Here is a 12284-nt window from a genome sequence, read left to right as displayed (position 1 = left end):
GATTGCTCCTCATCCGGGTTCAAGTCGGCCTTTTTCTTCGATTAGCATCATGGCTAATCATTCTCCCTCGGCCGAGCGAACCATTGTTTTTTCCGAAGCCGAGCTTGAGGTCCTCTTCGCCAAAATCGAGAAAGACTCCAAAAGGACCCTCATTGCTAGAATCTTTGGATCTCACCCTTCCCGTCTCCAGGCTCAGGATTGGGTCATGGCGGCTCTGCCTTCCGACCTCGCTCCAACCAACAGGGTCACTTTGCTCGAGATTGCCCTCGGGCTCGGGGTCGCAGGAAGCCTCGCAAGCGTGCTTCTTAGGCGCCACCTCCCTTGGATCCTTCCCGTTCTACAGTCCGCTAGGTGTGGCGAGCTGTTTCTCATGCCCGCCCCCTGGTGCGATTGATGGGAAGACCTCCTCGGATCTTGTACCTCAGATAGATGATGTTTCTGGGCAGAGGGATGTATCAGCTCATGCATCTTTGCAGGGAGATGATATATCAGATCAGGATGATGTTGTTGAGTCCTCTCTACTTGGAGGGGGCAATATGCAGGATGTTCAGCGCAGTGGGGATAATGTATTGCAGGATTTTCAGCATGATGCCATTGCCCTTGATGCCCCGCAGGGCGCACAGGTTTCTCGTACATATGCAGGTACTGTGCAGGGCCTCGGACAAGGGCATGTCAGTGGACTTTTCCCCATGGATTATCCCGTCCTCCAGCATTATGAGAGGCGTCCTCAGGTTGCCCGTCGTCTTCTTAGATCGGGGGTCAAACCTCTTCTCTTCTGTGAGAATCGTCTCATGGAATATTCAGGGCCTTGGAGGGCTTCCCACCCGTGGTAGGAAGCGCCTTCTGAAGGACCAGCTTCACCTTGCTGTTACAGGAGGGTAAGATGCTTTCTGGCCACACCTTCTGGTCTTCGACTGTTGGGACTAGAGGGGGTGTTTGCATTTCAATGGCAGCATCTGTTATGCCTCATGTTATTGGGCACGGTGTTATCATCCCTGCTAGAGCGCAATGGATCTTGATCATGGATGAGGGTCAGAAATTGGGAATTTTGAATATCTATGCACCTAACGTGAGAGGTGAAAGGTTGGCCTTTTGGGACACCATTACAAATGTCATTCCCCAAGTTGATCATTGGATAGTGGGAGGAGACTTCAATATGGTTGAGCAACCTTCTGACAAGAAGGGTGGATGTGAAGGGGGTTTACACCCTTTGGAGTGAACCTCATGGGAGAGGTTCACGCTTTCTTTTTTTGGAAGGGATTTTTGGACTGAGGATGACTTCCAGAGAAGGCCAAACTCCTTATCTTTCTCTTGGCATAACCCGCAGGAGCGGGGATGAGAGCATCTTTGAACGTCTAGACAGATTTTATGTGGATGATTGGTCCCTAGACAGAGGAGACACCATTGCTATTATGCCTGGCACCACCAAATCCGATCATTGCCCCGTCGTTTTGTGTCTCAAGGATCCTGGGGCTCGCTCGGCCTCTCCCTGTGTCCGTATCCCTGACTCTCTTTATCTAGATGCTAACATCTCCCTTGAGATCAAACTCCAGAGAGAGATGGAGATCTTGTGACGGTCCTGATCCTCGTCATAATATTGCGCTGGCTCTTGAGAGGACCAGCCATCATTATCATAGTGCTACCTTGTCCAAGAAGAAGGAGGCTCTGGAAAAGGAGAGAACTATTAAGCGTAGGATTGCTGCTCTTCAGAGGGAACATGAAAAGCATCCACATGCATCTTGGATTACAAACCTCTTGACCACAGTTAGAGCAGAGCTGCAGTTGGCCATGGACAGGAGGGCTGAGTTCGCGTTTCATGCGAACGAGGCTTTTTGGACTCAGATGGGTGGCAGATGCAACAAAGAGTTTTTTTCAGCAACGGGCCTTCCCATAGCAGGGATTCTGTGAGGTACTTGCAGGATTCACAGGGTGAGGTTCAGATTGAGCCTAATAAGGTAAGGGGTATTGCTACAGATTTTTATCGGTCTTTGTTGACTGTGGAGGTGCCCTCTCCTCCAAGAGATGTGGCACGGCAAAAAGTTTGGGAGTGCATGCCCAGGCTCATTACAGATGCTGTGTGTTCTTCCCTGGATGCCCCTTTCTCGAAGGAGGAATTCCTTCACGCACTGCATGCTCTTTCCAGGGGTTCATGCCCAAGGGATGATGGTCTTTCTCCCGCCTTCTTTATTCTTTTTTGGGATTATATTGGAGATGCTATCACTGTTGTCCTTCAGGAAATGTGGTTGTTGGGTATGATGCCGCCATACCTCACGGAGGGGCTGATTCACCTTATCCCCAAGAGTGGGGACAAGACTGACATCAAGCAATGGAGGCCCATCACTCTCCTTGGATCTACATATAAGATCTTAGCTAAAGCCTTGAGTATAAGGTTGCAGCCGATTCTCCAAAGGACTATCCATGATGCACAGAATGGGTTCCTCCAAGGAAGGAGTATATTTGATAACATCTTTTCTTTCTGGGAAGCTAACGAGTGGGCAAAGTCTAGTCAGCAGCCTCTTGCCATTCTTTTGCTTGATTTTGAAAAAGCTTATGACAGAGTGGATTGGGATTTTTTGGAGGGCACTATGGCACACATGGGGTTTTCCCAAAACTGGATCATAGGGGTGTCCTGCCTATATAGGGAGGCTCATAGCACTGTTTTAGCTTGTGGGGGGCGCACCGAGCGTTTTCAGATTTCCCGTTTGGTGAGGCAAGGCTGTCACCTTGCCCCTTTACTGTACCTCATTGTAGCTGAGGCTATGAGCAGGTTTCTTCGGGCTGCCCCTAGTGTTGTGGGTCTGAGGCTGCCTTTATGCACAGAGGAAGAGTTTTTGGACTCTGAGTTAGCAGATGACACGGCGTTGTTCCTTGAGGCTTCACATACTTGTTATGTGCTTTCCGGACAGCCTTGGAGGCCTTCTGTTTGGCACCAAGAGCTACTATCAATTGGCATAAATTAGTTGGATTTTGGATCAGTGATTCTCCTCTTGCAGATTGGGGTACAGATGTTGGTTTTACTTGGATTGAGAGAGGATGTTCTGCCAGATACCTTGGTTGTCAGGTGGGCGTTGACATCTCCCTTGCACAACAGTTTGCTCCAGTGCTCTTAAGCATTAAAAGAAAAATTCATCATTGGAGTAGGAGGAAGCTTTGGTGGTTAACCAAGTTTTGCTAGCCAGGGCTTGGTTTATTGCTTCGTGCTGGATTTTTCATAAGGGCTACATTGGCCAGCTTCGTCGCCTTATTCAAAACTTTCTTTGGTCAGGGCTTGATGGAAATGCACACACCAGGGCCAAAGTTGCTGGGAAACCATTATCAAGCAGCCTAAGCAGGAAGGGGGATTGAATATCATTGGTTGTCAGATACCTTGGTTGTTAGGTGGGCGTTGACATCTCCCTTGCACAACAGTTTGCTCCAGTGCTCTTAAGCATTAAAAGAAAACTTCATCATTGGAGTAGGAGGAAGCTCGACTTGGCCTCTAGAGCTTTGGCCAGATACCTTGGTTGTCAGGTGGGCGTTGACATCTCCCTTGCACAACAGTTTGCTCCAGTGCTCTTAAGCATTAAAAGAAAACTTCATCATTGGAGTAGGAGGAAGCTCGACTTGGCCTCTAGAGCTTTGGTGGTTAACCAAGTTTTGCTAGCCAGGGCTTGGTTTATTGCTTCGTGCTGGATTTTTCATAAGGGCTACATTGGCCAGCTTCGTTGCCTTATTCGGAACTTTCTTTGGTCAGGGCTTGATGGAAATGCACTTGATGCAGCCATTCCCAACCACTAGACTACTGGATCCTTTTTGGAAGGTCGTCATCATTCTTGGTTTGGGGTTTTTTTTGGGACAGGTATTCCTCTTCAGGTTATGGATCTCTCCTTGCCTAGGGAGGATGATGTACCGGTCTTTTTTTTTGTACAGGATGGATGGCAGCTGGAGAGATGTGATGTGCAGGACCTTATTGAGGGTCCCCAGATTCGTCCAGTCAGAGTTGTTGGCAGGTTAGGGAAGCACGTCTTTGTTGCCCCCCCCCCCCCCCCCCCCCCCCCCCCCCCAAGGGATGATCATAAAGAGTTTTAGTCTTTGTTTCTATGGTGGCTACCCTATCAGACATTTGCATTGGGACCCTGGTGAGTGGGAGTGGAAGGATGCTTGTAACCCTTTGAAAAGCATGCCTTTTTTCAGTTATACGGTGCAGAATGCTAGACATCTTATCTTGGGACACGTTGAGAGTGTTCCTACTCTTAGACCCCATTGGGAGTCTTACGGCATTTCAATTGACATTCAGAGGGTATTTTGGGGGAGATTGTGGCATTCCTATAGGAAGCCAGAGATTTCCTCCTTTATCTGGGTTTCCCTTCATGGTGGTCTGGCCACCAATCAGTGGAGGTCTGTTTTACTGGTGCTTGCCCAGCATGCCGTAGATGTGAAGGAGTTTCAGAGTCAGTTTACCATTGTTTATGGGAATGCAGGGAAGCAGAGAAGGTTTGGTTTGCGATTGCACACCTCTTTGGTAGGATTAAGAGGGATGCTATCATTTCTTTTGGTTCTATCATTTGGTTGACGCAGTCTGGGCCTGAGTTGAGATTCGAGGGGACTGACAGGAGCTTGGCCATTATGGTTAGGCAAGGAGTTGCTCGACAGTGTTGTCTTCAGGATTTGCCACTTTCACACTTTGTCTCTCCGGCACAGAGGTTAGACAGTTCTTGGGAGATTATTGCTAGCATCTCAGCCTGGAATATCTAGAAGGCTAGATGCACTGAGGCCATTGAGGGTACTCCCGTTCTTGTTTCTCAGTGTGTTTGCACTATTTGGAGTGATATTATTCACACCATTATGGCTACCTGGGCCAGAATCCAGGGATCTTCGAGGGCTGCGGAGAGGAAGCGCGGCCAGTTTATGAGAGAGTGGGACATTGGTATCTTTTTCACATCCTCTCATTCGGGACCCTATTGGCAGCACAGGGTTCTTGATTGGTTGAGATCTCCACCTTGCTTGGTGTGAAATCTCCATTTTATAAAATTTTTCATACTTAATAGAAGTCTCCTTTCTGAAAAAGAAGAAGAAGAAGAAGTTGTTTCCAACTTCTCAAAAACAAGCCTCCAAAGGTCACTTGTAAACTTAGAGTTCCTATCACTAACTATGTCCTGAGGTAACCCGTACAGTCTAAACAATTGCTCGATAAATTGCCTTGCTAATCTTCCGTGTTGGTAAAAATCTAGCCATTTTTGTCAAGCGATCCACCACAACCCAAATAGAATCATGGCCTTGACGTGTTCTTGGCAATCCAATAATAAAATCCATGGAAATACTTTCCCATTTATTACTTGGGATTTGCAAAGGATGCAACATCCCAGCTTGTCTAAAGCGTTCAACTTTATTTGCTTGACAAACCTAACACTTTGAGGACATAATTTTCTACATACCCTTTCATCTTTGGCCAATAAAAAGTTTGTTTCACTAAAGCTAATGTCTTGTGTACCCCAGGGTGTCCAACAGAAGGGGCGTCATAACACTCCTTAAGAAGCTTGGACCTAATGTCCGGGATATGTGTTACCCAATTTTTGTCATTACGGAATAATAAACCATTCCAAATCATCCACTGGCCTCATGCAGCCTGAATGGTAGGCTGCTCAGTCACTAAGTCTGGGTCAATCAATGAGCTCACGTCCTGGATCTTCTGCCAATATGGACCAAAATAACTATCAGTCCTGCAAAGCCCTCTCAATGACTGAAATAAGTCAATAGAAATCTCGGTGAACGACAAGTATTCACCTCTGTAATTCGACTAAGCGCATCTGCGACACTATTCATGGACCCCTTTCGATAACGAATCTCAAAATCAAAATCTTGCATCAACTCAGCCCATCGAGCTTTCCTTCCTCTCAAATCATTTGCATCACACACATACTGAATTGATTGATGATCAGTCAATACCACAAACTTGGAGCCATATAAATAATGTCTCCAAACCTTGAGAGCGTGAATGACAGCATAAAGCTCCTTCTCAAGGGTTGGTCAAGGAGATTGAGTGTCGTCCAGCTTTCTACTCTCGAAAGCAACAGGTCTACCATCTTGGAATAGACCAGTCTCGATTGCAGTCACTGGTATCAGTCTCAAGAACATAGACCTACTAGGATCGGATAGTGCTAAGATAGGTGCTTCCTTGACTTTATCTTTCAAAAGTCTAAAGGCCATATCCAGATCGTTATTCCAAGTGATAGGCTGATTCGACTTACGTCCACGACCTTTCAACAAGTCGGTCATCGGTAGTGTGAGCTGAGAGTACTCCCGCACAGATTTCCGAAGAAAAACAACAAGACCGAGAAAAGAGCAAAGTTGTTTCACAGTTTGCGGTATAGGCCAAGCCAAAACCTTCTGAAATTGGTCATAGTCAATGCTCAACCCGTCTCTTGTAATCTTGTGTCCCAAGTAAATGATTTCTGCCATAAAAAACTCACATTTACTTAAATAGCATATAGTTGATTCTGTCTTAAAATAGTTAATACAATCGTGAGGTGTCTAATGTGATCCTCAAGAGTACGACTATATATTAAAATATCATCCAGGGACACAACCACGAATTTCTCAAAGTGTTGACGAAAAAGATCGTTCATCATTTGCTGAAAAGTGACTGGAGCATTGGTTAACCCAAAAGGTAATACGAGAAACTCGTAATGGCCATACCTAGTCTGAAAGGCGGTTCGTTCAACGTACCTTTCATGAATACGTATCTGGTGATAGCCAGTACGCAAATCTATCTTTGTAAAGTACTTCGTCATCTGATCTAGGGAGAGGATAACGGTTCTTGATTGTCAATTTGTTTAATCTCTTGTAATCTATACACATTCTCCAGGTGTTGTCCTTCTTTCTCATGAGTAACACAGGTGCACCCCAAGGTGATTTACTTGGACGGATGTGGCCCATCCTCAAATAATCTTCAAGTTGTTTGGCCAACTCATCTTCCTCAACTTGGCTCATCTTGTAAGGTGGAATACTAACAAGTTGAGCACCAGGGACCAGTTCAATACGATGATCTATTGTCCTTTCGGGTGGTTAGTCCGATGGCAGTTCTTTAGGAAATACATCTTGAAACGAATCAAGTATTTAATTTTTTGCTTTCAAACACACAATCTTTTCTGTTTTCATATCTAGACTACAAGTGGACGGGTGACTGCTAGTCTACCGCACTCTGGTTTCTATCAGAGGCCGGTTTCATTTTAGACCTTTTTATCATCCAGTATAATGCAAAGTCATTGACACCAAGTTGGTTTCTGAAGCAATGTGTAGGTTGAACAAGACCATTAGTCCTCCTTAAAGTTCTTCCTTATGAATAAGCCAACGTTGTATATGGGCTGCTTTTCCTCTGTGAGTGGTGTCATAACTTTAAAATCATGATAACAGTTAACTGTTTTTGAAGACTCCGCAGGTGCATGGTGAATTGCTGCCAACCTTCATGCTGCAATAAGACAAGTTATAAGAAGGGCTGAAAGGGTGGATATGGACATGACTTTAGGGGGTTACAGATGTATTTTTCGCAGCTGCTGTGTGTATCTATATGCCTTTAGAAAGAGTAGCAAGCTGATGGTCCTCATATGTCAATGATGTTGTCATCATGTGGGATCATCAAAAGAGTTAGTTAAAGTTCAAGATTATAGATCTTGGCTTCGTGCACTAATGTCTTGGTTTAATTTCAGCAGGCATTTGGTAGCATAAAGTGCAAGTGAATTTTTTCATTAGAAGATGGCTTATCCACTGATGGGTCAGACTCTCTTGGAGCAGTGTTAGGTGTCTTGTGGGAGGATTTTGTTGGTGTTCGTTTCTGTGGGTTCTTCAGGCAGCCCCTAGAAGAGAGTTATAATGTGAGTGCTTACATGCATCTCTGAGCATAGCGGGTGTCTCATTTATCTTTCAAATGCAAGGCAGGATAAGAGCTTTTTATCAGTATTCTTAGCAGGTTCTCCACTAAGCCTTTGAAAATTATTCAAAGGCAAGGATGCTAGAGCTTAGATTCATCAAAGGCACTTATGTACACTCTGGATAAAGCCTTGATAGCTACTGTATTTTTGGCTAGCCAGGTGAGTTGAACACCATCTCTCATTGACAGGGTATTTTTCCTTGCAAGAATCTGTTCAGTTGTCTTGGATCAGCTAGAGAAACTGATTGCAGTGTGACAATTAGAGTTGCATGACCTTGCAAAGAACCATGTGGCAACAAAGCACATCGGGATTCAACACCGCTTTTGGCACCAGGTGATCTTGTTCAAGGATGTTGAGGTGGCGGAGGCTGGCTGCTTGTACATTGGCTCAGCATCAGGCCCCTCAGGTAGTTTACCTTTTGGGTGGACAGATAAGGATATTTTAAGAGGGGAGGGGGTGTTTTACTGGGGTCAGATTGCAAAACAAAAGAGATAGAGAACAAAACTCAATTTCCTGCACTTCTTTACGACGACAGCTACTTCTTGTGGTTGTGCAGTCCTGAGATGAGAGAGCAGGTGGCAAACTAGAAGGTATGTCTGAGGCTAGTAATTTATCTTGGAAAGAGAAGTTGTCTCAGTGTTTGGAATGATAGAATGGGGGTGTACATGCACGGGCTTCGTATATAGACTTGTATACATCTTTCATTTAGAAGCTATCATAGCATGATACTGGACATTATTCTGTATATGTTTTCCTCTATTTGGCATTGTGTGTCTTTGTGTATGTGTAGCACTATCAAATGCTTTTAGTCGTTGTACAGGATTGTTGAACTGGCAGGTGGGAAAATAGGGGTTTTCTCTGAGGTCGGCAAAGGAAGTGTTTTCGAATTCACAATGCCTTTTCAGCTTGTGAAATATTTAAAGGATAGAGATGCTGAAGAGTTGCACACTTGTTTTACCACTTCAAGGGGTAATTGGCAATGTTCCAGAAGTCCACCGTCCAATTGTCCATGGCACAACCCAAGGGTTCTGATTGTGGAAGACAATCTGCTCAATCGGAAGATTCTAAGGAAGCTTCTGGATAGTTTCAATGTGGACAGTGATGATGCTGAAAATGGCAAACAAGCAGTGGAACTGATACGTGAAGGTGCATCATACGACATGATCCTAATCGACAAGGAGATGCCAGTCATGGATGGTCATGAGGTAAAAGACCCAAATGAATTGTCAATGCCCATTACAAACGTTGTTGCCACACGATTTACACATGACTTGATTAATGTGTTAATCAGGCCACTCGACAGCTGCGTTCGATGGGAGTGACGTCTCCAATTGTTGGATTGACAGGAAATGCTTTGAATAGTGATCGAAACCAGTTCTTAGCAGCTGGTGTAGACGATTTTTTTACAAAACCCATATCTCGACACCAGCTTGTGAATTTGCTCGAGAATTATGGCTTGATTTCAAAGAAACAAGATGAGGACCAAAGGCCAAGCTCCTCGGTATTTACATGTGACTCCCAGTCAACACAAAGTGCTAATGGTGGTTGGACATCATCGGTGATTAAGAGCAAGAAGTGATCTTGACAGTTATACAAGGGGAGGGGTGCTTGCCATGTGATCAAGATGACACAGCACAAGCATACTGGCCAGAAGAACCATGTCTACTTAATTTGCTGCGAGAATTTGGGAAACATGTAAGCCATTCATCTTCGTAACATCTATGCTTTATATAAGCGTTTAAATTTTACAGTCCCATTTTGAAAATACAAGTCCTTATTTTACAACTTTGTGCTCAGGGCCACGGAAGCAGCCAGCCAGTGGATGTCAACAAGTGCATCAGGTTATCATTTATGCATGTTTGTGCGAGTACAGGAGATCTGTTATAATCACTTTGTATTGTAGACTAGTTTTTTACAAACTGAAACAGGTTTGTAGTTTTTATCCTTTTCTAACAGTGATAGAATTCTCGGTTACATACAATTGTTGTAAGAAGTTTGTTTTGTCTCAATGAATCTTGGGGCTATACCAGGAGAATAAAACAGTTTGTGTTGTAGCTGGACTGTAGTAGGTTATTTTTTTTAATGCTACCTTGGCCCGCTTTTAGTTTTCTGTTAGCTTGATTTTTTCTGCTTTATCTCGCCTCTCAGCTGTGAGGTATAGAAGTGCATGCCCTATCAAAAATACTTACTAGAGCCACAAGGCTTCACAGTCCACTACCACTAGTATTAGGTGCTGGTGTTTTCTAAGGCTGGTTACACTTAGCTGGGCATTCTTCCCCACCTTTCCATTGCATGGTTGGGAGTGCTGTTGGGATGGGCACCCAACCCCTTTGCATACTGCTCCACTCACAAACATGAAGTTCAGGCTCCACAGCAGCAGCCCATGCAACTTTTTGATAATGCTTCAAAAACTTCTTTTTACCACGGACAGCTGGGCCTTCTGAGGATTGTATATGCATATCCCTGTAATTGGCTATTGAGAGGAGTGGCCATCCATGTCTGGCTGGGGTTGGCCACACATCTTGCTGTCATTTTTGGGCAGTGGCTAGCTAGTCAACATTCAGCTGGGAGACCATTTCCCTACTCCATGGACAAATAAATCCAATCAGCAAATCAATATAAGGATGAGAAAAGAGCAAGTCTAACCCACATTTCTCTTCTCATCAAGAATTGGTGGGCAAAGAGGGTTTCACTGCCAAGAAATTGGGAGTCTGAGCAAGGTTCCCTTCTGCACTTTCAACAGCCCCATATTTTCGTCCAATCCAAAAATATTGCAGGAATCATATGATGAACGTACAACCCTTGATGGTAGGGCAGTTATGCTTGAGCACTTGAGGCCTGCCTTTGCAACGTAAGGCCTTGGAAAATCACTTATAACTCTGTCATTACATGTTTGAACATTTGCGTAATGATACACCAAGCGGTTGATAGGCTAGGGTAGGACATCAGCTAGACCATGGCGGCCATGGATTACAACCCTAGGGCCTTTGTCAATAGCGCTTGCATGACTCTAGTTTAACTAGTGTGCTTGGGTATGAGAAAAATTGAAGCTAATTTAACCAAAATATAAGTGTAGCGTACATACGCATATAGCAACAAACTTGGATTAGCACAGTAGGTTGTCATGTAACAATAGTGGCAGACCACTGTATTAGCACAGTAACTTGTCATGTAACATTAGCATGAAAGGAACACCTAGGCTTGTGGAAACCTTTTAGAGAAACTGCCATACTATCATTATGCATCCTAATTCATTGATACCAATGAAAATTTGACAGACACACACACAAATTGAGAGAGAGAGAGAGAGAGAGAGAGAGAGAGAGGACACATCACAGGAAGGGGTAAAGTCCTCTGACAAGAGAAAATGTTTCTTATATTGCATAGCTAGTTCCACCACATGGGCTCAACTACTTGACAAGGATCCAATTACCAACTTTTTAGAACAATCCAAAGTCCAACTTTAATGCTTTACTCTCAAACATGCCAAAATGCCATGTCTAGAGTGTTTGTTCTCTTTCAACGTCTATGTTGTTGTAGGATCATTACCCTCCCAACGTGCTAGAACCATATAGCGTATAGCTCTCATTGATAGTGTGCAGCTTCATACTCCTTGCTCACAGAAACTAAACATATGTAAGCCTTAACAACAACAACGTGAAAAAAGGACCAACATACAAACTCTAATGACTTGATATATTTGAATTGAGTTAATGTGTAAAGGAACATAAAACTATACAATGATGTATAACATCTAGATACATAGCATACATGCAAAGACCAAACCATGCAAGATACACACAGTAGTGTGTATGCATAGTAGTATAGAAAGACGTATAAAACCATATAAAATTCACACATGATATAAAAATTGAGATGAGAAGGAGCAACCAAGTAAAATAAATACATGGTACATATAGAGATCATACCAAGTATAAACAATGCAAATAAATATAGATGGTTTACATACATACCATACATGTAATGAATTGAGATCAGAAGGAGCAACCAAGAAAAATACATACATGATACATATAGAGATCATACCAAGTATTAAAAATGCAAATAAATATACATGGTTTACATACATACCATACATGTAATGGTGGTATAGCAAGAAACTAAAGATATTTGATAGAGATCAAAACTAAGTAATATACACATGGTACACAAAGAGATATCAAACCAAGTATATATAGAGATGAAAAAATGCAATTAATCATACATGGTGGATATACAAGTAATCATACATAGTGAAAATGCAAGTGAGCATACATAGTGAACATACACAATATACAATACATAGATGGTAGTAAAGATGTAGATGCATAGTATGGATGGCACAACATATATGGCAACTGTGCACAATCCAGTAAG

At 43.6% G+C, this 12284-nt stretch overlaps 1 protein-coding gene across 2 annotated transcripts in view; it reads left to right on the top strand.

The window, feature by feature from the left end:
• The window catches only part of LOC147625842 (two-component system protein A-like), a 40550-nt gene extending 30528 nt beyond the window's left edge, over positions 1-10022 (top strand). The window contains exons 5-7 of one of the 2 annotated variants that reach the window (XM_086817419.1): positions 8728-9112; positions 9199-9602; positions 9705-10022. In XM_086817419.1, coding sequence (XP_086673545.1) covers positions 8728-9112; positions 9199-9486 — 673 coding nt within the window. In that variant the 3' untranslated portion in view covers positions 9487-9602; positions 9705-10022. The remainder of the gene's footprint in view (positions 1-8727; positions 9113-9198; positions 9603-9704) is intronic. The other variant, XM_086817420.1, reaches the window with a different exon arrangement.
• Positions 10023-12284: the final 2262 nt, after the last annotated feature.

This window comes from Cibotium barometz, chromosome 23 (assembly GCF_041138505.1).
Source record: "Cibotium barometz isolate CiBa-2024 chromosome 23, ASM4113850v1, whole genome shotgun sequence".
NCBI classification, from domain to species: Eukaryota; Viridiplantae; Streptophyta; class Polypodiopsida; order Cyatheales; family Cibotiaceae; genus Cibotium; species Cibotium barometz.
The sequence above is the reverse complement of the archived record's forward strand: the minus strand, read 5'-3'. Positions and strand labels throughout refer to the sequence as shown.